At 36.3% G+C, this 26,568-nt stretch overlaps 1 protein-coding gene across 3 annotated transcripts; it reads left to right on the top strand.

Moving 5' to 3' along the window:
- The first annotated feature begins 237 nt into the window (after positions 1-237).
- LOC121870369 (CCR4-NOT transcription complex subunit 2-like) lies at positions 238-26,035 on the top strand. Of its 3 annotated transcripts, none has more exons than XM_042372166.1 (10): positions 1,577-1,629; positions 7,999-8,089; positions 9,444-9,696; positions 10,722-10,912; positions 11,731-11,832; positions 13,389-13,535; positions 13,812-14,073; positions 20,119-20,226; positions 20,583-20,706; positions 23,974-26,035. In XM_042372166.1, exons 1-10 carry the CDS (start codon positions 1,627-1,629, stop codon positions 24,085-24,087), a joined length of 1,395 nt encoding a protein of 464 aa, XP_042228100.1. In that variant the 5' UTR covers positions 1,577-1,626; the 3' UTR covers positions 24,088-26,035. The 3 variants fall into 3 exon arrangements, with proteins under 3 accessions (XP_042228103.1, XP_042228100.1, XP_042228101.1); XM_042372167.1 differs by having other exon boundaries at positions 13,407-13,535; XM_042372169.1 differs by lacking the exons at positions 1,577-1,629; positions 7,999-8,089 and adding an exon at positions 238-266.
- Positions 26,036-26,568: the final 533 nt, after the last annotated feature.

Consider the following 26,568-nt stretch of genomic DNA (forward strand, 5'->3'; position numbering starts at 1 on the left):
GACACAACTTCAATAACAGTGAAGCTACCTGTTGCCAATTACCCAATATTTAAATACAACACTATCTCATAATGTTTTATATAATCAACTGAGATTCAAAGTAAACTAAATTAGAAAAAAAATATATATTACAAAAAGATCATAGAGCGTTATGATAAGAAGAAAGGAAATAGTAAATAGTTATTCAAAAGTGGCGGCTGGTAAGGTTGACTGAGCCTCCCACAGATGGCCACAGTTGGTTTGTTGATCTCGGATTGTCTGTCAGTGTAAGCCTCTACATATTCAATTCTTGTTTATAGACGACAATAACCCCTTTATACGGCGTCCTTCAACCCCTTTTGATATACCACACTATACTATGGATAATAGAGCATATAATTCACAATACCCGAGGCTCGTAAGTCTCAACAGTAGGGAAATAAGTCTCTTTCTCTGAGAATTTTTCCTGCCCCGTTTGGTGTTCTCAGTCCGGTTCAGCGTCATATAACCTAAGTACTCTTTTGGCAGTTGTGACCTGGTTTCATAGTTAATATCGGGAAATAGGTCATAGGTGGATTATTTGGATGGTTAACTAATCTTTTGTTAACCTCAAAACTGGATCCTATTATTCCTCTTACCTTGAAAAGTTTTTGGCCGTATTTCTTTATTGTGATTTTATGATGATTAATGTTATTTATGTGCTGTAATGTACTGTATTAAGAAAGTTTTATGTGCCTTCAATCTTCTGAAATATTAAAAAAGAGGAGAATGTTATAGTTATCATTGGTAATATTCAAATGAAGCCAAGGTCAGTTAAGTCTCCCAAGATACTGTGTTGTACTGTGAGAGATTGATGAAGGCTCTTAATGTCTGGTGGCTATAATTGATGTGTAGAGCTGAGGAGTTTTTACTTAGCTTCTTTCTGTGTGAAATGTGAAAAAAAAAAAATCCCAAGGTATAGTAAGGTACGTATATGCTTATCAGTCTTTAGAAAGTAACTTAGCAGAATATTAGTAAGTATAGTCTTAAGTGCATTAGTAAGTATAGTTTTAAGTGCATTATATACGTGAAGTGACTGATCAACCTTCTAGATAGCTTACAGCTCTGACCGCTTATTGTCTCCTCAAAAAAGCTGGAAAAACAACAGAAGCACTCACTTAGGATTTTATTACTTCTGCCATTGCCATTGAATGCTTAGAGGAGAACTAGACTGCATTACTAGGTAAAATTTTAGTTTCGGTCATCCCCCTGTTTAGATATCCATATCGTTCAAAAAAAAAAAAATAGCAAACCATAATTTGAATACCTAACCTAACCTAACCAGTAAAAATTCCCAGATGACTGAAACTAAAGTACCCATTACAGTACATTACTCTGTTCTACCACTGTTCGTTATATTGGGTTTCCTTTATTTATCTACTTTGTCTTCTAGAGAATTTGGTACAGTAGCTAATTGCTTATGAGAGTTGTACACCAGAACGAGCCATAGAAGGATTATTTTATATTTAAGAAAAGTGGATGGAGGTGTCTTGTAGGCGTATTATGCCTAAATACTGGTGTGATTTTTTAAGATGGTATTTTTTTTCACAAAATGCAGATTTGTTGGGAGAGCAAAAATAATCTACGAGTCTACTCTATACTTAAGAAATGGCAAGTAAGCTGTGGTTCATGTAACCTTTGGCATTTTAATGTCGGTAATACTTTACAACACTTGCATATGTAAACTACCTATTTTTGACAAATGCATTCAAAACATTCCTGACCTTGAGAATATAATAGATAAGGACAAAGATTTGCAGTATTTGTGCTTTTGTTTTTCCTATTTCTGTATGAATAATAGACTTCTAACTGCAAGAGTAACATTCCTTGTGCAAATGCTTAGTTTTTAATATATTTACCCTCAAACATTAGGTATCTACCATTTTTGGTGCATATTGTCTTCTGCTGTTTGTTTGCAACCGACCCGCTCGATCTGAGTGTACTCTCACGTCCACCAAAAAACGTAAGGTAAATATTGACGACTAACCAGCTGATGCATTAATTATTTTGATGTTCATTTTCTTACTATATTTTCATCAGTGAGTTCAGATATGATAATCATTTTTGTATTGCAGTATTTCATGTCACCTGGTATTGAATTTGAGAACTTTATGGTTGCAATCAATAGTTAAAACAATTCTAAAACACTTTTCTTCTACGAAGTTTCCTTCACAAATGAATTATATATGCCAGGGGGTCCAAGGGGGCAGAGCCCTCTGGTCAGGAGACTTGGTTAAGTCATTTGCGAGAGAAATGTCATAGAAGAAAAGTGTCAAAGAATTGTCTAATATGTTGATTGCAATCATTAAATTCTCAAAATTTAATACCAGGTGACTTGTGCAAATTTACCATAATTTCTTGTGCAAATACAGTCAACCCTCGCTTTACGCGGTCCCACATTCCGCGTTTCCATGTTTACGTGGTACCCTGCCGAAACCGGAATGCTCACATTCCGCGGTGCGTGTACCCCTTTACGCGGAGAGCGGCTGGCGAGCCGCGCCACTTTTGGATCCAAACCTCCCGCCATCCGCCATGTTGTGTAAGCGGCGCGAGCAGGGTGCGCACAAGGTCGCCCAGTCATCAAAACATTACCGAGTTCTTCACCCGCCACCCACCACAGCCGGCCCAAGTCAGTGATAGTGATAATTATAGTGAGGATATGGACTTATATGGACTTTGAGGGGTTTGACAAAGAGGCCCTGCAAGCCTCTGTGGTGGATAGTGATACAATTGTTACAAGTGATACAGGTGAGGGCCAATAATCTGCCCTCTGCCTCGGAACCAACCTCCCACCCCCGTGTGCCCAACCATCTTTTCTATTAATGTAAGTGTTAAAAAACCTAATATTATTGATATTTTCTTAATTATTAATTGTGTGTGCATACCATCATAAAATTAAGAAGTTATTTTTACTACAATGTAGGTATTGTGTCTGAAAAAGTGGAGTTTGGGGGTCGGCCCAGTCTCTATTTCAATTAATCCCATATGTTATGTTGTTCACTTTACGCGTTTCTCACTTTACGCGGGCCGCCGTGGGTTGAATTAACTGCGTAAAGTGAGGGTTGACTGTACTTCCTTTAATCCGTCCCACTGCTAGGAAGTTAGGTAGGTTTCTTTGATTAGGTTGGTGAGTTTTCTAACATCGCTTTTCCCACTTGTTTTTCTTATCAACTAAAGATGGTTTGGTTAAAATTATAAATAACCACTTTTTAACACTTGCACAAACTACAACAGTGTCCACTACAGTATAAAACACAGTGATCTTGCTACTTTTTAAAATCGTTTTCTATGAAAAATTAGCGGCTGGTCAGTCATCAATAATTACTAAACGTAAAATTACTCCATGACACTTCAAGAATGTTGCTTTTATAGGCACCAGATATCAAAATAAGTACTTTCTGTTTAATATGGCAGGGTGGGGGATCCCTTAGGATAGGAAGTTAAGTAAGGTTAAGTTGATTTTCTAGGATAAAATGGTTCCTTTGCAATGGAAAGGAAGGTCAGATTCATTTGAAACACAAAATACACAATGAAAACCAATTTTTGCAAGTACAATACACCACTTCCTTCAAATTCATGGGGGTTGGCTTCTCAAAATGGCCGCGAATCGCCAAATCCCCAAATAACATTTGCTGACCGGGGGGGTGGGGTGGTTACATTTTTACTTGTTTAAGACAAAATGTATATTCCCTTTGTGTTTGCCCTCAGGACAATTATTTCTTTTACCTGTATTGTATATACGGTATGTGTGTGTAGATACACAAAATACATACAAATAAATAATAATGGGAAAATCTTCTCACAAATAATCAGAAACAAATTTATTAATAATGTGACAGTCTACCCTCAAGTCTACTCCATGCTTTGTTATTAATAAATCACGGAGTAGACTTGAGGGTAGATTCACATTTATAATAAAATTGTTTCTGATTATTTGTGAGAGGATTTTCCTATTATTATTTATTTGTATGTGTTTTCTGTGTATGTGTCTACACACACACATAAATACAATACAGGTAAAGGAAATTACTGTCTCTCGAATGAATGGCTACCTGTCAAGGCTGCGAAAATGCCGGCAACTTTAAAACCACCTGCAGACATTCTTGGGTACATCCAGGGTGTCATCCGCAAAATATCCGGGCATACTGTAGTTTCCGTGGAGTACATAAGACGAATCTTTACCAATGTAAGCATTTGCATGGAATGATGGGTGAAAGCATGCATTTGCTGGGAAGCATTTGCTTGTCCTCCACATATGAAGCAGCAAAATGGATCAAGATAGGTTTTGCGTTTGGAAGTCCGATATCTATTTATAGGAAAAGGTACGAATAACAAGATTACGAAAATTATAAATATTATTTACTATTTTCTCAGTAAAGAATAAGCTGTTGTAGTTTGTCAAATACTGTAGCTGGTTTATGTGCCTCTGTGTCATTAAGCACTACCAAAACTTAATAGAAATCTGTGTGATTATATTAGAAATGAACAACTGTGCAAAATGTATTTGTTCTTTGCAAATGCCTGCCTCTGTGACATAAAATTCACAGGTAAATATATTTTTTAAATTCAAAAAGAAATTAGCTACTTCTGCAATAGTTCTTATATCCATGATTTAAAAAATAAAAAAAATCACAGAATTACAATAGTGCTGCTATGCTCATGTTGTACTTCAGCTGCAAAGCACAAGGGATTGTGGGTGAAATTGGTGGAACACATACTGTAAGTAAAGGGATAGCAAACCGGTGGCACATGTTCCCACTGTGGCACTCCAAAGGAATTAGGTTGGCGCACCTTGGTAATCCTGATGCAGATGTCATATATGGCAGTTTTGGCTGAGATACCACCATGAGGCAGACCTATCATATATATAATTTATATCCCTATTTATATCATTATATCATGGCCAGTTTAGGTGCACAACTTTCATAACATTTGCTACAGCTATCCTCCACTTTTTTTCATACCAAAACCAAATTATTATACAGTATTGTTATGTACTACAGAATTTCTTACAGTATTCAGTTGTAATGTTGTACAGTGCATCATTCTGTATCTCTAGATTCAATTTTTTTTTTGGGAATCTTCAGATAGAGTTTAGTAATTTGTTGAAGCTGTTTGGTAATATCTGACCATCCTTTAAAAACTTTTCAGATGTTTAGTATTATTTAGCTTCAGTCACTTTGCATGCCTTCCAAGACATTTAAAAGTTTTGAATTTGCCATTGGCTCAAATTGGTTAACTGCCCCCACCACCACACACACACACACTCACATCATTCTTTTTGGTATTTAACCTTTAGATATTGGTACACAGTATTATACTGGTATTGTACAATATTTGTGATAATTGTATTTTATGAAAACTTTGATTGTTAAGAAGCTTGAAATTGTATACCCTGTACTGTAGTATCATTACAGAATGAAATACTGTACTGTACTGTAAAAATGGCATACTGTTTAACTGCCTTATCAAGTGCTTGTTGATTTGAAATATATTAAAACGGTTTTGAAATGACAGCTCACTAACTAAGATATAGAGGGCACAGTGATTCATTTGAGATGATACTGAAACGAAAAAGTCTGCTCAAGGTATACCGGTAGGTATCTGCACTCTGGGGTGATACCTGTATATTGGGTACAATATTGAATTTGGTCCATTGGTCAACAATAAATTAATTTGTAAATAAAAGAATTGCCATATTATGAGTGCAGGACTTGTAATGGTATTAACCTCTTCGTCTCCTTCCCCACAGGAGTTTGTAATGGATGTCTTGGTAAAGGTTATAAGAATTGCTGAATTTTCTTACTTAGTGATGTTCTAAAGTTTGGGGATGTTTAGTCATGAGTAGTAATCTACAGTACATTTCTAGGGGAAATATTCCTTTATACAAATTAATTAAATGCTTGTTGTTCTTCTTGTCTAATTTCTAGTTGAGTATATATTGTATTTTTAAGGTCGATTGTCTTCTTTAGATTAAAGATACTGTATTTACAGCACAGCGTGAACTTGCTCATTATCATGGCTCGTACACTTGAATAGAACCTCTACTTGCAATGCTGTACTTCTCAAACTTAATGAATAACAATCAGTAATTCGGTATACTGAAACTTGACCATACAGTTCAGGTGTTCATTTTATGGTTTAGCATAGTTAATGCTGTAAAATATTTCCCGGTATTGTACATAATTTCTTATTGAGAGGATTGAGGGGAAGTGTGGAAATCTTCATGTAGAAATCCCAAAGCTTTGATTTAGACTAAAATATCATTAGTGTTTACTTTACACTTGCAAGCTTTTGACTGTTGTATTATAGGATGCCCAGGAGTGCAGATCCCCTTCATGTGCTGTCCATCTTTCACCCTTAAATGTTGGATTTATTTTTTGAATACCTATGCCGTACTTGTATTTCTTAAGTCTTGTGCAAATACAAACATTTTATCTTGAACGTGATGTAGGCAGTCTGTATTAAATATACTGTACTGTACTTTTCATAAATAATCAGTAAGAAGCATTAATGCTGTACAGTACTGTATTTAATATTTTTGTGTTCTGTACCCATAGCTTCAGTCATGAGGTGCAGTTTTTCACCTGTTATTATGAATTAAATATTTCCATATCATTAGTGTATATTTAAATTTATTGTTTTACATTAAGTACATTTCATCAAGGCTATGTTAAGCTGTTTTTATTCTCTTAAGAAGTTAATAATAGAAGACAACTAACTCTTCCTGTATGATTTTAATTGGTTTGTTACAAGTTTTGGTAGATACCAGATATCCTCTTACCAAAAGAAAACATTCCTGAACCAATCAGTAAATGCATCACCAGAAGAATAAAATCCTTCAGCATTCAATGCTGTTACTTCTTCATCAGGGTTCCTTGAAGAGACCTAGAAAGTTTTCTTAAAGTTGCATTAGTACTTCAAGAAAATTATGGCTTTCATGTACAGTACAGTGCATGTACTACATACTATACTGGAGGTATTGCAAGAAATTCAGCAGGAATGCTTAGCACACTTGCCTGTGAAGTATTCCAGTGATAGGGTAGTAATTCTACATTATATTTTGTTTCATGACATAGAATGTACTGTACTCATAATAATTAGGAATTAAAATTGGTCATTTACCTGTACAGTACTGATAACTGAAGTAAGAATGAAAAATATCAAGACTTGTAAGATCAAATAAAGTTTTAAGTAGATGTACAGTAGCTAAAACAACTAGCTGTGCAAACTTTGTGGGAAAGAATGAGACCGTGGACGATAAATTTGGGCATATGAGGGCTGTCACTAGTCACACGTAAAATTTTGAAGCATATCGACCCCCACCTGCACAGATAGTTGTTATAGCTACTGTACAATACCAGCAGGAAATTTACAGGAAGTGAATCCTAGTTGTAATTACTGTAAATGTACTGTACTGTATTATCTTCCAAATTAAATAATTGTTTAAAGATGTTACATAATATATTTTAGCTGTAATGATATATTAAGAGTAATGTTTTTATATATATATATATATATATATATATATATATATATATATATATATATATATATATATATATATATATATATATATATATATATATATATATATATATATATATATATATATATATAAGTAAATCACTGTACGTGATCTAGGTACAGTATGTGCTGATAACCACAAGGAAAAAACAGCAGACCTGGAATTATACAATATATATATATATATATATATTATAGTATATATATATATATATATATATATATATATATATATATATATATATATATATATATATATATATATATATATATATAAATAATGTTTAATTTTTGTAGCTAATTAAATCCTCTTCTCTCCTGCTTATTGTGCAATTCTGCTAATTAGCTTATCTAGCCTTTGAGGAAATTTTGAAATGGGTTGAATCTTTTTCAACTTTTTCTTTTTGGTAGCTGTGTAATTCATGTCAGGGTTAATTCAGGGATTTATTACAGGCCTTGGTGCAGCCTCACATCACAGTGGTATCTCGTTCGACACGCAACCAAAGGGCTCCCGGTGTGAGGGCTTGGGGAGGAGAAACGTTAGGCAAGTTGCTCTTCACTTGCTGCTTTTGTATACTTGGCAGTAGGTTTAGGTTCTTAGATTTAAGCCAATGTTAGGGGCCACACTAACTACAAGAAATATAAGTGGAAAATACACACCCAGCTGAAGAAAAAGAAAAGAAACGTAGCTACACTTTATTTGATCTAGGGGGACTAACTGGAGATGTAAGTGTTAGGTTATGTATCCAGCTATACTGTACTGTACTGTATTTCACATAGCTACTTTTTTTTTACTGCATTAATTCACAAATCACAAAACATTGAAGATGCACTCAGGTGGATATATGAGGGAGGGGAATCTGCTCAGGTGAGGGCTAAGAATAGGGGGAGGGTGTGTTTATATGAGACACTCCATTACATACCCTCTGAAATATTTTTAAGTGGCAGAATGACCAGTGTATATTTTCCTCCATATATCCTGTAAAAACAAGTTTTCATGATACACCACAGGGAGACGTTAATGTATGGTACTGTACAGGAAAATTAATTTAACAAGATAGTGCCGAGACTCGCAGAAAAAAAATATTTATCTGCTTGCATTATTTATTCATGTACCGTAGCTTGCTTCAAATTGTATGTAGCCTATATACTGTATCATGTAATTCAGGTTGCTTGGCTTAACATTACACCTGAATATCCAGGTATATAGTACTGAAGATACTGTATTGTATTCACCGAGTCAAAGCTTGATAAATTTTTTGCTATTTTAGTTGATATATAGATGAATGACTGTACTGTACTGCAGTTTAGCTTTACTTTAGTGTTCAGTTAGTGTTTCCTTAATTGCTGTTCACAAAAAAATATTTTATAAGTACTGTAGTGTGCATTGAGACATCATTTATAATGAATACAGTACAGTACAGAATTCATAATTATAAGTATGTAGCTACATAGTTTATTGGTGTGTCATCCACATCTAAGGCTCATATATACATTGTTTAATACTTTACTCTGTTATATATGTTATACATGTCCTTTGGTATTGTAATTAAGAGAGTGTAGGTCATTAACTTAAACCTTCACCTCATTTAGAAAGTCCATGTGTTATATAAATTATTTTTTTAGATTTATTAATTGATGGTTGATTGGTTGATAAGTTTCTGTCCAGTTCTCTTTATACAAAAGTATATGAAAAGAAAAATGACCGACACTCTCTACATGTTCCATTTTTACAATCAGTCTTATTATGATTGACCAACAGGACTCACCACTGAGAAACACCCAGCCTTCTCTACCCATCAACACACACACAAGTCATGGGTCTCATGGTTTCCATTCTCTCCCATCCTCTTGTCCTTTGCAGAACATTATAGGTGATGTTATTATTTTCCTTACAGGTATTATGGGGAGTTTAGGCGGCACTGTTGCCAGAAGCATCGAGAGTCGCGGCATCGTGAGTGGTCCGAGTGTCGGTAACCTCGTCAGCAGTGGTGGAGGTAGCTCCGGGGGGCCCAGCCTGGCAGCCCTGTCTTCAGCGGTGGCAGCAACACACAACACCAACTCGCTATTTATGGCGAACAGTATTCAAGCCACGGCTGCCACACAACAACGGGCTGTCAGTGAAATGCTCAGACATATGCAAGGCCTTGGGTAAGAATTTAAATCTTTTTTTGTTTTGGATATCATAATATACTACAGGACCCCCCATTTTCATTGCATGGAACTGGTCATTATAAACAGGATTTCCAGGTGCTCTCTTCTGAAAGGACAGGGTCTCAACTCCCTGAGGTAACCAGTGAGTTTGTGCTATGACTCATGAGTCACTTGGGGAGGCATTGAATTGTGGAACATTGTTTGGGTAGCTAATTGTTTAATGTTTCAGGCAAAGAAGTATCAAATGTTGACACCAAAATTAGGAAGCTGATTTTATTTTCCTTCTGAATTACTGAAAGATTGCAATAAAAAAATTCAGGAAAATATTTACATTGGTTTACTATATGCTTTGAAAACCAATTGATTAAAGTAGAGAAGGAGGTGGTAATGATAATTCAATAAAATATGGAACCATAATAAAATAAAATCTGTTTGTTTACAGATTATTCTGCACTAATAAAGCAAGCTTTTATGTTAATTTCTTAAGCAGATTGCACAGGTCAATTAAATAGTAATTCAAAGAGAGGCCACATCAAAACTTTAACACCCTCATATACTGTGTAAATATTTGGTTATTATTAATTCATATAAAGATAGTTGCTGTTTAACTTTAGTCCTGCTTCCCTACATACAAAAGTCTCTGGATGATAAACCACATGGCTAGCTGACAGCCACTGTTGTTGATGCACAATATGGTTTGCCTGGGTTTCTCTAGGTGATGAACAAGAAACTTGATACTTTAAAGAGGATACCCAACATGGCTTGCTAGGCTGTCTTTAAAATGCAAACAACCTGATCTGCCTGGCTCAGTGCAGACGGTAAACAACCTTGCCTGCTTGGTCTGTAGATGATGAACATAGATAACTGGGACCTCTTCATGGATGCGTGGTCATACAGACCTAAGATTGCAATCTTGGAGGATTTTCACACATGAGCATTATACATTTGAAGAGAGAAGGCTAAATTAATCAGTGTAGTGCAGTATAGTGCTATGGTAACTAAGTTGTTCTTTTGTTTTCCAGGAACAGAAGCTTAACTGGCTTCGTGGGGAGACCATATGGCAGTGGGGGTGGGAACAGCATGATGGGTCTCCACAGCAATTTTGGAGGAGACTCGGCCCCTCCACCTCTCGATTTATCTGAATTTCCTTCCCTCTCTTCACGAAACACTGATAGCTCTCAACCAAACCCAATGGCTGGGAGACAACCTTACGGTGAGTTGTTATATCATCACCTCATGAGATACTGTACTGTATCAAATTGAATCATAAGTTTTTTATTGCAAATAGAGGTTTAAATCTATTAATAATGCTCAGTGTTGATCAGTTTATTAGATATTTGGTGTAGCTTCCTCATTCACGTTCACACACACGATCTCTTCTCATAGTCACTGGAATAATCCATTATTAACTGGGTTCGTCACACACTCAGTGGATGATTCTATCAAATTCTGCTTCAGTCTTCAAGGGCTGACTACATTGTAAACTCTTACAATCATGATCACATGACATTTAATCATGATTAGTGATTACTTAAACATAATCCTATGAATTTTTTTTTTTATTTCCTATTACATTAATGTAGACTTTTCACACATTATTGTTAAAAACCATTGTAAGTGTGGAAGTTGAGTGATATCTCATGTGTGATGTGGTCATTCAGAGGCTTCCAGCACTAAACAACAATCTGTTGTGCATTTTCCAGTATATGTTATGGGGGTCATACTTGATTTCATTGGTCTGTCTAGTTTTCTATCACATAATTTGCATAATCAGTCACTGTATTTTTCACAATTATACTGAAATTCAACTATTAATATGCAAGTTATGGTTGAAGGTATACATAAGATTTTATTTTATCATTGGCAAAGGCATGTATGTTGTTCTGACTTTTCTTTTTTCTCAACGAGGTACTTACTCCCAATCTCTTACTTCACCTCTTGCAGCAACTAGATGACTATTTTAAGCTTTTCATCACACAGGAATATGTAACTTAATTTTGAAGCATAATAAATTTCAATGTTTTTCCACAGTTGGCATGGTAAAGCAACCTACTCCAGAGACCTCAGAATTCACTATGAGCAGTGAAGACTTCCCAGCGTTACCTGGTTCTCAAGCGAATCCCACTGGTAAAAGTAAGTGGCGTTCCTCTGACAATTATTCACGTATAATCTAGAGAATTTTGGGTAACTGGAACATTTGCTCCCTTATTCACCGAGTAAGGTAAGAAGGTATGAAGAATGAATGGACATGAAAAATCTCTGGGGAACTGAATGGATTAAATTACTTGGAAATACTATAAGTATATGGAGTGTAAAGCATGCAAGATATTGGTTGGGAAGATGTATGACCACCTAGTTGGAGAGTAAAGATTCAGAGGAAGACTTGAGAAAGAAATGGATAGGCTATAATGTAAAGGTGAATTAAGTTAAGTGATGTCGGAGAAACTATTGTGAGTTGTGCAGTGTCATTTTAAACATGATTATGTTGGTATGAACAAGCTTGATGAGTCAGTTTAATACAATACACAGGGAATATATGTGAAACAGTGTAATCAATGTGGGGATTGATGAGCACTCATATACTCAATACATTTTTCTTTTTGTGCAAGTTAAAGGTCTATGTAAGGAAGAATATGTGGAGTGCTCCTTATTACTGCTCTAGCCTCTTGCTGTTATGTGTTTCTCTTCTTACACTACATATCCCACCCAGTTCCTGACTGTCTTGCGTTTTCTGTTTCCTTTGTCCTCCACCCCATGCACTTAGGAGTGGAGGGGTGATTGTGGCTAGATTGGAGGATATTTTTTTTTTTTTTTAGGTACAAATAAATTAATCATTGATAGAAAACAGAACTTACCAGACCATTTAGGAGAAATATATAACTTTTTTGCTGTAGATTAACTCAGATAGTAATTCAATGAGAGAATTAATATTGACCCACTTTAGTATTTTTGTTTCTCCTGCTTATTCCATGGTAGCTAGAATCAAGACCAAGTACAGTACAGTATACATTTACAATCTCCCTTCATTTACTGTTATTCATTCATTCTTCTTGTTGTAATAGATTTATTTTGTTATAGTACTGTACTCCCCTTCTACAAGATGGCTCCAAATATCTGTTGATTCACACAGCCTGATACAGTACAGTATCACCCATCATCGGTGCATCTTTCCCCACCAAAATCACCGAACTTCCCCCCCCTCCCCCTCCCTCCTTCACACTGCTGTTTCCCGGGTGCCTCTTCCTCCCTCCCTCTCCCCTCTCCCACTCCTTCACACTGCTGTTTCCATGGTCCCTATCCCCCCTCTCATTTCAAATATGTACCTGTATATCTTTCACCCCATCCTTCCAGCCTTTTAATTGGTCTTCCCCTCTCCCTCCTACCGTCTGTCTCCGATATTTTTTCTTCTACTTTCCAGCTACTCTATCCATGCCTCCAGAGCATAACCCTGGCCTGCTTTCTGCCTGACACCTCTTGCACTCCAACATTTTCAGTTTGTGATTATTATATACTGTACCACTTGCATATTTTTGGGGGTTTTGTTGTTAGAAAGAGAGAGACATAGTTATTGAGGAGATCTTTGTAATGCATGCATTTTATTAAAGATGAGTCCTTATTAAAAAAAATTAGTAATACAGTATACGTAGTTTGCTATAGTCCCTGTGAACTATATAATAACCGAAAGAAAGTTTTTTCGCCATTTTCAGATGATGGGTTTTCTAATAATGAAAAGAAATCTAATTCTACGACGGGCACAGACACCCCATCAGATTTGGTATTACGGGCAGCGGAAAAGAGCCAGTCTCAGAAAAGAGGGATTCAGACGTCGCCTGATGGTGTGTACTGTAACAAAATTGTCTTCTGATATACATTTTTTATAGTATTTGATTGCTTGTATTAGCTCTTGAAAGACATGTAGTTAAACTAGGGAATGTACAGTTGCCCACAAGTATAGTGTTCCACCCCTCAGTGAGGCCACTGAGGGGTGGAACACTATACCTGTGAGCAACTGTACTTTTCAAGAGATGATGGTTGGCATCTGGGTAAACTATTTACTTTTCAAGAGATAATGAATGTTATCTAATTTCATGTTGCTTTTGTTCTTCCTACAGGCAAGGTGACCAACATTCCCGGGGGTATGGTGACTGATCAGTTTGGTATGGTGGGTCTCCTAACATTTATCAGAGCAGCGGAAACGGACCACAACCTTGTCTCTCTGGCGTTAGGCTCTGATCTCACTACTTTAGGTCTTAATCTGAATTCTCCAGAAAATCTTTATCCAAATTTTGCCGGCCCCTGGGCAGAGACACCGTGCAGACCACAAGATATTGACTACCACGTACCCCAAGAGTATCTTACAAATCAACAGATAAGGTGTGTTTGGGCTTATTTTATCTAAAGTTAACTTAAAAAATGATGAATGATAAAGATGTATCTATTTAAGTCAAATTATTAATCTTCACCTATAGAGTTGTGACCATTAAACCTTACACTTTCATAAAACATTATTGTAAACACACTTTCATTGTAAAATAATTTTGATACAATACAGTATAATATTTACGTTACTTGATATATTTAGTCGGCTAACTGGACTCATTCACTATTGGAAGCTCTACTCTGATAGTCCCTGATTTGTAGTCGGCTGAAAATATGGTTTGACCCCAAAAAAATTGCCTGCAAAAGGTTTCTCAACTGTTTATTGTAGTATCAGGTGTGCTTAATAACATCAAAAGTCTACCACATTCTGACTACAAGAAAGGTCTAATTTTCAAGATGGCGTTGAAGTTAGCCACCAGATCTTTAAAATGCCCGTTACTCCTTCATTATTCATCCTAGACAAGTAATTTTGGTGCCTAACCCCATGTTTTGGGGATCTATGAATCCAATTAGCATATCTAAATTATAGTGAAGTCGTTACATAATTACATAATTTAAGATGGAGGACCAGTATGGCCGCCAAACTATGAAAATGCCCATTACTCTTTCTAATTCATCTTAGACAAGTAATTTCATTGTCTAACCCCATGTTTTGGGGATCTAGGAATCCAGTTAACATATTTAAAATAATAGTGAAGTGATTACAGAATTACAAAATCCAAGATGGCAGACAAATATGGCCACCAAACTATGAAAATGCCAATGACTCCATCATTATTCATCCTAGACAGGTAATTCTGGTGCCTGACCCCTTGTTTTGGGCATCTAGGAAACCAATTAGCATATTTAACATTGTGTAGTGATTACTGGTAAAAAGTTATAACAAATTCCATAATATACAGTTTTTCCCACTTAACGCGGTTTCACTTAACGCGTTTTCGCATATACGCGGTGCCTTGCCAAAGCTGAACTTTCACTTAACGCGGATTTTTTCCACATATACGCGGTGAGTGTCCGAGACGCTATTTTTAGATTTGCCCCACCCGCCACCCTGCCTGACTGCCTGTTTTAGCTCATAAAATTCATACAAATTACCAGGCCAGAATATAATTTACATTGCTGGAATTCTTATAATTTGGTGATCATTTTGAATATAAACATCATATATGGATGAAAATAAATGAAGAAATTTATGTAAATCTACCCAAAAATACAGTTGAAAAACTTTATATTATAAAATGAACTACAATATTGTACACTAATGTACTATAATTTTTATCTCGAGCAAAATATATGACGTTTATATTCAAATTAATCTCTGACTTGCAAGGATTTCAGCAATGCAAATTATATTATCCTAACTTTAGTCTGAGATATTATATAAAATAAACACCTTAAACCATAGAGAAATCACCAATCTTTTGTCTGAGAACACAAGGAGGGAGGTAGCCAGCGAGCGTGGGGGAGCGGGAGGTGAGGTGACAGACTGTCTGGTGTTTGTTTATTTATTTGAGATATGATGTGACAGTTGGCGCTGAAGGCCTGCGTGTTTATTTATCATTACTTAAGAGTGACTAAGCTCTTCTCATAATTTGACATTTATATTCAAAATATTCCTGGTCTTACAAGGAATCCAGCAATGTCAATTATATTATCCTAACTTTAGTTTGAGGTATTATTTATTAAAATTTAGTGGTTATCCCACACATCTCCTTGGGACGGTTGGTGGGGGGTGGGGAGGGAGGGACCGACCGACCATCTGTTACCCTGTGAAGAATTATTATTTTTTTTTATTAACTGAAGATATTTGTTTTAGCTCATAAAATTCATACAAATTACCCGGTCAGAATATAATTTACATTGCTGGAATTCTTATAATTTGGTGATCATTTTGAATATAAACATCATATATTTTGCTTTAAACTTACAATTTTTAGATAAAATTTTTTCTCTAGGTAACTATGGTATCTTTTGTCCAAAATATATGACATTTATATTCAAAATATTCCTGGTCTTACAAGGAATCCAGCAATGTCAATTATATTATCCTAACTTTAATCTGAGGTATTATTTAATACTAAATGTTAAAAACTCTGGAAGGGAGGATTGGTGGGGGGTGGGGGGGAGGGTTGGGACTGACCGCGCGGTTGGAAGAGGGGGGGAGGCAAGGTGGGGTACTTTGATTGACAGATAGTGTCGTGAAGATTATTTTTTTTTTATTAACTGAAGATATTTGTTTTAGCTCATAAAATTCATACAAATTACCCGGTCAGAATATAATTTACATTGCTGGAATTCTTATAATTTGGTGATCATTTTGAATATAAACATCATATATTTTGCTTTAAACTTACAATTTTTAGATAAAAATTTTTCTCTAGGTAACTATGTTATCTTTTGTCCAAAATATATGACATTTATATTCAAAATATTCCTGGTCTTACAAGGAATCCAGCAATGTCAATTATATTTTCCTAACTTTAGTTTGAGGTTATCCCACACATCTCCTTGGGACGGTTGGTGGGGGGTGGGGGGGGGAGGGAGGGACCGACCGACCATCTGTTAGCCGGCTGTGTAGTGTGAGAGGGGGAGGGAGTTGAGTCCATTATTTGAATGGACATTAACTTGGCGACTGTATTTCTCTATTTCTCTTAAGTATTAATTGTGTGCATGTACCATCATAAAATTAAGATGTTATTTTTACTACAACATAGGTATGTGCCTTCAAAAAGTGGAGTTTGGGGGTCGGGCCGGTTTCTATTGGAATTAATCCCATATGTTCTGTTGTTCACTTAACGCGGATTTCACTTAACGCGGGACCCTCTGGGTTCAATTGACCGCGTTAAGTGGGGTACAACTGTATTTCTGAAAAATGCCTTTGATCTGAACCAGGTTTACAAATAGTCATAGTCACACTCTTCCTCCTGTAAAGGTTGCTTATGTGGATTCTCACAGTTTTCAATTTGACATGGTCCACAAGTGGGTGTGCATGGTAGTCCGTATCCTCTGCAACTACAACGTGTTCAGCAGGCAGTTATGCAATTACAGTGGATCATCTGCAGGAGGCTTTCTGGCACAGCAGTTTTCTTGGTCATAACTGGCACAAACTGATTGTCCTCCAGTTTCCATCCCCAATCCACTGCATTCATGTCACTCTCCTTTCCAGTCCACACCATGATCTGGTAATACTTTCTAAAGCTATGATATTTAGTCGAGGACTTGGTAGGAGGGAGACTTTCTGGGGTAACAAATGACTTGGCGGAGACAATTTTCTTGATCAAAAGGTTGTAGTGCAAAGAGGCAAGTGAATCGGTACTCTTGCCACCAAACAGAACTGCCATCGCCTTGCTCCCAAGGTCCTCTATGACACTTTGCTTGATTTGGGAGCAGAAACGCATTCGCACAGGTCTGAATGGTCAATTCACCATTCACAAGTTTCTGGAACGCTGACTTTTTGCCAACACTGAAAATGTGGGAAGTTGTGTCACATCCTGTGAAAGTGTGGATAAACAGCAACTGAGAACACATGTCACTACCCAGGACTTGTTTCATCTCACTGATGTTGTACACCTTAGGAACTGTGGACTTGTCCGAACGAAAATAGAGGCCCCTACTGTTTGCTTCAGCATTGTAGAGGAGAAGAATGAGCAGGTCTGTATCCTCCCCTATCAAGGTCGTGAGCTGATGCTGTGACGCCTTGATTGCAGCCTTGACAATGTCCATGTCAGCATCCCCTAATGCATTGATAACAGTGCAGCCCTTCTTCTGTAGTTCCTCAGTTACAAGATCAATAAGTCCTTGTTTGTTGCAAGATCTGGAAAGGAAATCATCCTTTCTTCCAACAAACTCAGTTTTTGCATTGAAGCTGATGATCGGGCGGGTAATTTGCTCATGTCTCTCATGCGTTTTGTCTTTGATGGAAGGACCTTCACTATAGCCATCAAAAACTACGGTTGCTTTTCCATAATGGCGTATGGTAAAGTCAGCATACATCCGTGCAATGGCACCATAACTGTCGCCCTTTTTCCATGGCAAGCGATGAACCTGGGAACCACCGTCAAGGACATAATGTTCAGTTAGTGGGATAGAATCCATGACAGCTTCTTTTGATTTCTTGCTTGAATACTCAGCAACTGTATGTGCTATTTGGGGCTTGCCAGCTTTACGAAAGATTTCCTTGGCTTCAAACAGGGCTGTAGGGAATGGGCTCAGCTCATAGCTCATTACATCTTCCAGTGAAAGGTCTCGGGTTTTTGACAGAACCAGAAATCTTTGGAACAGCAGAGCAGGATCAATGGTTCGGCCTTGGGCAAATTTGATGGTGGACTCATGTGCGAGGGTTTTAGCCCGGTCTTTCCATTTGAATGAGATCCCAAAAACAGGTTTTCCAACCATTTTTTCAATAATCTCATTCCCAACAGTCTCATACTCATGCACATTCACATCCTCTTTGGCAACTAAACCAGTAATGATGTTTCTCAGAGATGGGTCTGGAGAAAATGGCATGCATGTGGACAGTTTTTCCTTGATCTTTTCCAGGTCAGAGTGATCTCGTTTCATCCTTGCTTCTGTTGATTCTCGGTGTTGCTCGCTGGTCGTGTAGGTGAGGTCATTGAATTCCTGCATGGCATTGTTGTACTCAGATGTGATGGGTATGGACATGGTCCATAATGCGCACATTTCTTCAGTCATTCCACTTCCATGAGTCAAGCCTCCACTACTCTTTAAGGACCGCATCAGTGTCTGCTCGATCACAAGGTCAGAGTTAAGGCCTGACCAGCACTGGTTGCTGCAGCGGATTACATGGAAACCCCTAGAAAATTTGTCATATACATCAGGATGTATAGCCTCGAGTTGGCACATTTCTTGGACATAGAAATGTGGTAGACTTTTGAAATGTTATTAAGCACACCTGTTACTACAATAAACAGTTGAGAAACCTTTTGTAGGAATTATTTTAGGGTAAGGTGGGTTTTTTTTCATAAATGCAGCCGCCTATTGCCAATATTTAGTGTAGGAGAACTGATGGTATGGCATTTATTTATTTTTGTTTTTTCCAATCCTTGCAGTGATAGCCATTATCATTTCATTGTCTTCTATTATTCATTCTTAAATGCATCTTTCAGTGCTCTTCCTTCTACCTGTTTGTGTAGCTATATGTATATGCAAAGATACTTTTCATAATTAATAATTTTAGTGCTCATTATTAACATTATTTATGGGTTATGATTGTCATGATTTTACAGGTAGGGATGGGTTTTATTTATATTTTATTAAGAAACTAATGTGGTTCTGAGTTGCCAACAATCTGACCTATGGACAGGGTTGAGGAACATTTAATCTGTTTGTAACTCAGGGACCCCCATACAGGTCTTTCTGCTCTGAAAATGGGAAAAGATGCTGTGACAGCAAATTTTGTCATGTTTAAGGCAGCCATCTAACCTTGCTGCCTTGGCCAAAAGTTCTCAGTTGTAAATTATGTCAGAAATTATTAGTGTACAGTACTTACATTAGTTTTATTTAAATTTACCTGATTCTTTTCTTATTTATGCATTTCTACAATAAACATAATGATTAGATTTCATGCTTGTGATGTCTGACCACAAACAATAACAAACAAATGGCTGACTTACCGAGGTTAGTCCTACAACATAGCTTTGTCTTTAAGTACAGTATGTTTAATTCTGTAAATAACTTGATTATGGAGATTTTTTACCTAGTATAAATTAACAAATTTTGGAGAAAGCAATGCCATGTGTGAAACCAACTGATGACTGTTTCTGTCAAGAGTGTGGGCAGGACAGCAGACATTCAGAATAATATGTCTGTGCCCCCCTCAAAAGGTGTCAGTTTTATGAGACTCCTAGGTTACTTAATTGTGGATTTCTGAGGTGCAGCTGTAGAGAATAATGTTTACCGGTATACACGTATAAATTTTTTTTTCCCTAGTGTCTTGATTTATCAAAGAGTTTTGTGTATTAAGAACTTGTCTGGGGAAGAAATATATGAAGGTAATTACCTTAACCAAACAATTTTCAGAGGCAAGTTAGCGCCAGTCAAGTTTGATAGATATGGGGAAGACCTCCTCTTTTATATGTTCTACTCTAATGCTGGGGATCTGCTACAAATACTTGCTGCATCTGAATTGTGAGTGTACATTCATGTTAAGGTTATTACTAATCACTTCTGTAGTTAGGTACAGTATGTCCAAACTAAAGAAAGAATAAACCTTAATCATTTCTCTTCAATGCTAAAATATCCCATTTCTAAACAATATATTGTATACGTGTTTCTAAGCAAGTTTCCTTTTCATATTTTTTATGGCTTTTTTGTGTATGATCTTTAATATATTGTTTTTTGAAAACACATAATACAATGGTAACCGAGTTTCTCAATGTCAGGTAAAATTATTATTATTATTGTTTTTTTTGTTTTTTTTTGCTAAAATATATTATATTTTTCAAAATGTGTTTGCAACACTCCCAATTAAATTTTTTTTATAGGTATAACCGGGACTGGAGATATCACAAGGAGGAACGTGTATGGATAACCAGAGCACCGGGGATGGCGCCTGTGGATAAGGGTCCAAATTATGAGCGTGGGACATATTTTTATTTTGATGCCCAGGTAAGAAAAGTATGCTGCTGTGGAGTTTGTTTAAAGCCCAACAGTATACAGTGGGGTATGCTATAACGAACGGATCCTACTACGAATATTCCTATAACGAACGGTTTTACCTATAAAATTGAGAATGCTATAACGAACGAAACTCCTACAACGAACATTATTTAATTTTTTTTTTTTTTTTTCTAATTTATTGTTTTTTTATTACAAATATTAATGATATTCTTTATTTCAGGGGTTTAGATGCATATTTATGCACTTTGTTACAATTTTTACAATTTTATATTATATTTTTCAGTGTTAAGTGGTTGTATTTGGGGGCCTGGAACGGATTAATCCTAAAACGAACGAATGCTATAACGAACAAGGTTCTAGAACCAATTAGATTCGTTATAGCATACCCCACTGTACTGTATGTGCTTAAATGAACAGTGGATATTAAGAACTGTTTTACTGCTTAACTTTTACCTTTAGATTTGAAGTGTGTGTGAATGACTAGTGTATATACTGTACTTGTAAATGTGGTTCCCTCAATGTATAGAAAAGGTATACAATTTAAAGCAAAAATCTCAAGTCTTTGGAGGGAAAAAAAATTATATATATACAGTCATGCGCCAGTTAACGTCCAACCGAACAACGTCTGATCGCATATACGTCTGTGGCCCCCCCCCCCAAAAAAAAAAACACTTCCGTGACGCCTGCTGGACCACCACTCCACGACCCCCTGACGGAAACACGATGATCCTTCCCATACTGGCCAGATATTGTGTTAAAGGAATATCCTTCCTTAGGCTTTAGTAAGCATTTGCCTCCAGGTGTAATGTTAACCTACATCTATTGAGGATAAAATCTTTCACCTACAAATTGACAATAACACATTTGCTGTAATCAGACATATCTAGTTGCCTCAACAATAGCAACCCTAGTTGCAATTGGTGTTGCAATTTCAAATTCTGTGTCATTACTAAGGAATAACGAAGTCTCTGGTGCACTCAAAGATTAAGAGAGAAAACAGAGGACTCAGGAGTTCTGAAGCGAGAGAAAACGGACTCCTATGATGGGAGACACAAGCACTCACACATGCCACTCATACTGACAGACTTGACAAGTTTTACCAACCATTAGTTGTGTACGTTATCTAGTGAATTTAGTCAATATTGTACAGTAAAAGTACACTGCAATACAGTGGTCCCTCGGTTAATAATGGACCTAAGTGCAAACCTGTACTGTACATGTACTAAAATTGTTATGTCTATTGCAAATATAGATTGTTTATACAGGTATTCAAATAAATCACTATCTTACAAGAATCCCAGCAATGTAAGTTATATTCACCCAGGTCATTAGGGTGGCAAATTATGAGAAGAGCTTAGTCACTCTTAAGTAATGATAAATAAACACGCAGGCCTTCAGCGCCAACTGTCACATCTTATCTCAAATAAATAAACAAACACCAGACAGTCTGTCACCTCACCTCCTGCTCCCCCACGCTCGCTGGCTACCTCCCTCCTTGTGTTCTCAGACAAAAGATTGGTGATTTCTCTATGGTTTAAGGTGTTTATTTTATATAATATCTCAGACTAAAGTTAGGATAATATAATTTGCATTGCTGAAATCCTTGCAAGTCAGAGATTAATTTGAATATAAACGTCATATATTTTGCTCGAGATAAAAATTATAGTACATTAGTGTACAATACTGTAGTTCATTTTATAATATAAAGTTTTTCAACTGTATTTTTGGGTAGATTTACATAAATTTCTTCATTTATTTTCATCCATTTACATGCACACACCATACTAAAAGAAACGTAAAAGAAATAAATGACCTTAGTGCAAAGCTGGAGTGCACATGTACTAATTTGATTACGGTACTAAAATTGTTATGTCTAGTGCGAATTATAGGTTGTTTATATTTAAATAAATCAACATCTTACAAGAATCCCAGCAATGTAAATTATATTCACCTAGGAAATTTCACTGGCTTTTTATAAGAGAAAAGCTTAGTCACTTAAGAACTGATAAATAAACACGCGTTAGACCTTGGGCGCCAACTGTCAAACGTACTACCTCACCTCCCGCTCCCCTCCGCCCCCTCGCTCGCTCCCTCCCTCTGTCCCTCCCTCTTCCCCCCCCTCTTCCCCCAACTGCCCGGCATTGCTGGAATCCTTGTAAAACAGTGAATAATTTTAATATAAACGTCATGTATTTTGCACAAGAGATAAAAATTAATCACCTGTATCACATTACAGTAGTGATTTAAGAGTAAGGGTGTAAATTTACGTATATAGTATTCCACATACACGTAAGTCTAAAGACAAAGTTTATGTGATGATCGGACAACGTCCATTTCGGTTAATGTCACGTTTCCAAGAACGTATCTAGGACGTTAACCGGAACATGACTCTGTGTGTGTGTGTGTGTGTTTTTTTTATTTTTTTATTATATTATTTTTTCCCCTCCAAAGACTTGATATTTTTGCTATAAATTGTATGCCTTTTCTATACATTGAGGGAACTACATTTACAAGTATATACACAAGTCATTCAAGATGTATTGTCCTGTAGTTCTGTCCTCTCAAGTTAGAAGGCAGACTAAAGAAAAAATCGTCTGGAAAGCAGAAACTTTATAAGACTTCTTATTAGTCCTTGAATTACCAGATTAGATTTTATGGTCATTTGATTAAAGGTGCACTAACATAGGACGTACTGTATGTTTTTTTTCTGTCTTCTCCAAGACATTTTTCATTCAGCTTCGTTAAGAATGGTTTGGTCAGATCATTATGGGCTGAAGTGGTTTGTTATTCAGCCAAAGATTTAGAGCTACCTGAACTGTGAAACCTCTAATTAATGGACTATATGGAGAGGAAATTCCATTGTATGGAGGATCCATTAGTTGTGAAACCTCGCTTAACAAACTACAGTACAGTATGTGATGGTATATCAAGGTTTCACTGTGATCAGTATCTACTGTAGCCTGTAGGCCATCCAAGGTCATTGTGGCTAACTTTCAAGCTGTCAAAGAAATATTATGTCCAGGAATTTGAGATTTTAAATATGTAAGAAGTTCAAACTTAGAGGTGGATTAACTTAGAATATGCAATGGAAGTATAGTTACTGAGAAACTTGTGTGGTTGTCTGCAGTTAGTGGACACTACATTTTTTTTGTCTTTAAAGGTATAGAAGAGATTAAATATTTATCAACCGTTTATACTCGGCTAATTGGTTAGTTATTTTACTAATAAAGTGTTTTGTTTTGTTTTTCTCTCCAGAATTGGCGGAAAGTTCCAAAGGAGTTTCACCTGGAGTATGACAAGTTGGAAGAGCGGCCCCACATCCCCACCCCTGGTGGTCTCATCCACACTCCAACTTCATCTACTCTGTGACCACCCACAACTTCTTGCCATGCCCAATACCATCCTCGCAGAGGAGCTTAGGCAGAGGAGCCTGAGCCCAGTTTTTGTGGTGGAATCAAATTGCTATTTATTAACTATTTTATTACAAGACTTCATTTATATGACCTGAAACTCAACCTGTCCATTTTAAATCTTCCAGTTGTATTTATATACCTAGTGTACAGTGATAACTACAATAGAAGTTTTGATAAGCCAAATCCTACTTCATTTACCATAAAGACTGGGCATTTGCACCCATAAGAGAGCCACCACATTTTACCAACATGGTTTGAGTAAAGTGCAGCTGTTTTAAGCACAAGACCAATGGGCAATGAGAATGAAAGGGGGCACCGTAATACCTTCATTAATGAGACAGTATTCAAGAGTTTATTTTTATTTTCATTTTTTATTTATTTTTTTAATTTGAGATTTTAATGTATTTTAGCTATATGCTGAATTAGCACTAGATTTCTAATATGGCCCTGAGTGTTACAAATACTTGCTTTTTTTGAAGCATAGAAAAATAAATATTATATTTGAACTTAATCCAGGTTTAATGGTGGCTAAAGTGTCACATTTGTAGTAATATGGGTGATATTGGCCCTTATTGCTCTACCAGGGTTATGGGCTACTTAACAAATGTACAGTCACTGTGTCATTGTGATGCAAGGAGCTTTGGGCACCTTTTTAAGTGGCCATTAAAGTCAAGGAATGAATAACCCATTAGATCGTGGGTTGTCTAGAGTTCATAACTGGAGTTGTACTCGGGTTTGTGGATTGCGAGGTTCCACAAAATTTTAATGTTGGTTCATTTGGCATTTTGTGCACTTGACCTGCAGATTATTTTGGAGTGTATCTTCCAGCAATACTGGATTACAGTATGTTCATTAAAATTGTTGCAGATATCCCACTTCATTATCTTTCAATAGTAAGATAGAGGAGTATCCTCTTGATCCCCTGGCTAATAATAATAATAGATATTTTGTTTTTCCCTTTAATGATTTGGTACCCCAAGATAAACGTCATCCAGTTTCTAGTATTTTCAATTGTGAAAATTTGATCGGCGAGTGTGTAAATGGTGTCCCAAGTAAAGATGAATTTAAAATTGTGGGTGCAATTATGGGAAGAGTAGATTTTTTCGTAATTATTATTATTATTATTATCATTTTCAGTGACGAAGAGACAAAAAGCTGTCTTAATAGTTGACATAACTGAGTTGGTATTGAGATTGATATCTAAGTCATCTTATTTCTCTCGTTTTTAAGTTCTAGTTTATGAAATGTTGCATTATTAATGTGCATCGCTCAGCAATCTAGTGCTTAAAAATTTTCCTCCTTCCTATTATGAATCTAGACTGTATACTCAGTTCCAACTCAGATACCATTTTGGATATACAGCCCAGAGTACTAGACTTTACATCGTACACAGTCTGTTCTTCCCTGTTATAGTGTTACCGTTGTTGCAAGCATTTAAGAGAACAAAATACAGGTAAATAAAAAAAGCTGGTAGCACTTTATCTACAGATTTTACAGTTGAAACTATAAACTTAAGTTTTTGACACGTTAAATGTAGTTCATGGATAAGGAATGGAAAATTTTTAAATTCTTTCCAAGTTTTTAGCTTATAGGTTGCAAAGACTTTAAGGCAGAGTTTTATTGTGATACAAAACATTAACTTGTTAGCCCAGTAATTAATGCCAACATCACTCTTAAAGAGCTTCCCTAAGGGCTCCCTTGAGGCCTTGACATATTTTCACTTTACAATAATAAAAAAGAGTACAAAGCCAATTTCACTACAACAAAAGGAGCAGACTGGTGATGGTGTATGGATTGAGCAAATCTGTAACATGAACCTATTCCTTGATGTTTCTTCTTGATGTATGTATAATTATGTACACAGTCAATATTATTCTGTACCAAATAGATCTTGTTTTACAGTACTCGGATGTCTTCTTTTCTCATAGGAGAGGAGGTTTTAATAGATACTAAGGGGATTTTTCTGCAAAGAATGGAAAATAGCTCATTGTTAAATTTATATTTTATGCATTAATAAATGGAAGTTAGATGTGTTTACCTCGGTATTTCCTAGAGGCACTGGGTCGTAGGTTTCTGAGGGAGCTTGTGGGTCACCTGGACATTTCCAGTCATATTTGATAACCTTCCCCACTATCTGAAATTTTACACATTGCTTCAATAGTATGGGTGAAGGCAAGAGAGTGGAGAAAAACACACATGAATGGATTAAATGAACTACTGAGGTCTAGAGGTGTCACAATAGATGCAGCACAATGAATTATTTTTGACTGCTCAATTGACGCATTTTGTATCTAATATTTAATGGTTATACTGTACCTGAAGACTCGCTTGGGTATGTAACGGCAAATATTAAGAAGCATCGAGTGGATGATCAAGATTCTTCCTGTGGCGTATTCAACATGTGCAAGCTGAGGATATGAGTAAGTACTTTGTGTGA

The sequence above is a fragment of the Homarus americanus genome, unplaced genomic scaffold (assembly GCF_018991925.1).
Source record: "Homarus americanus isolate GMGI-L3 unplaced genomic scaffold, GMGI_Hamer_2.0 scaffold40856, whole genome shotgun sequence".
Taxonomy (NCBI): Eukaryota; Metazoa; Arthropoda; class Malacostraca; order Decapoda; family Nephropidae; genus Homarus; species Homarus americanus.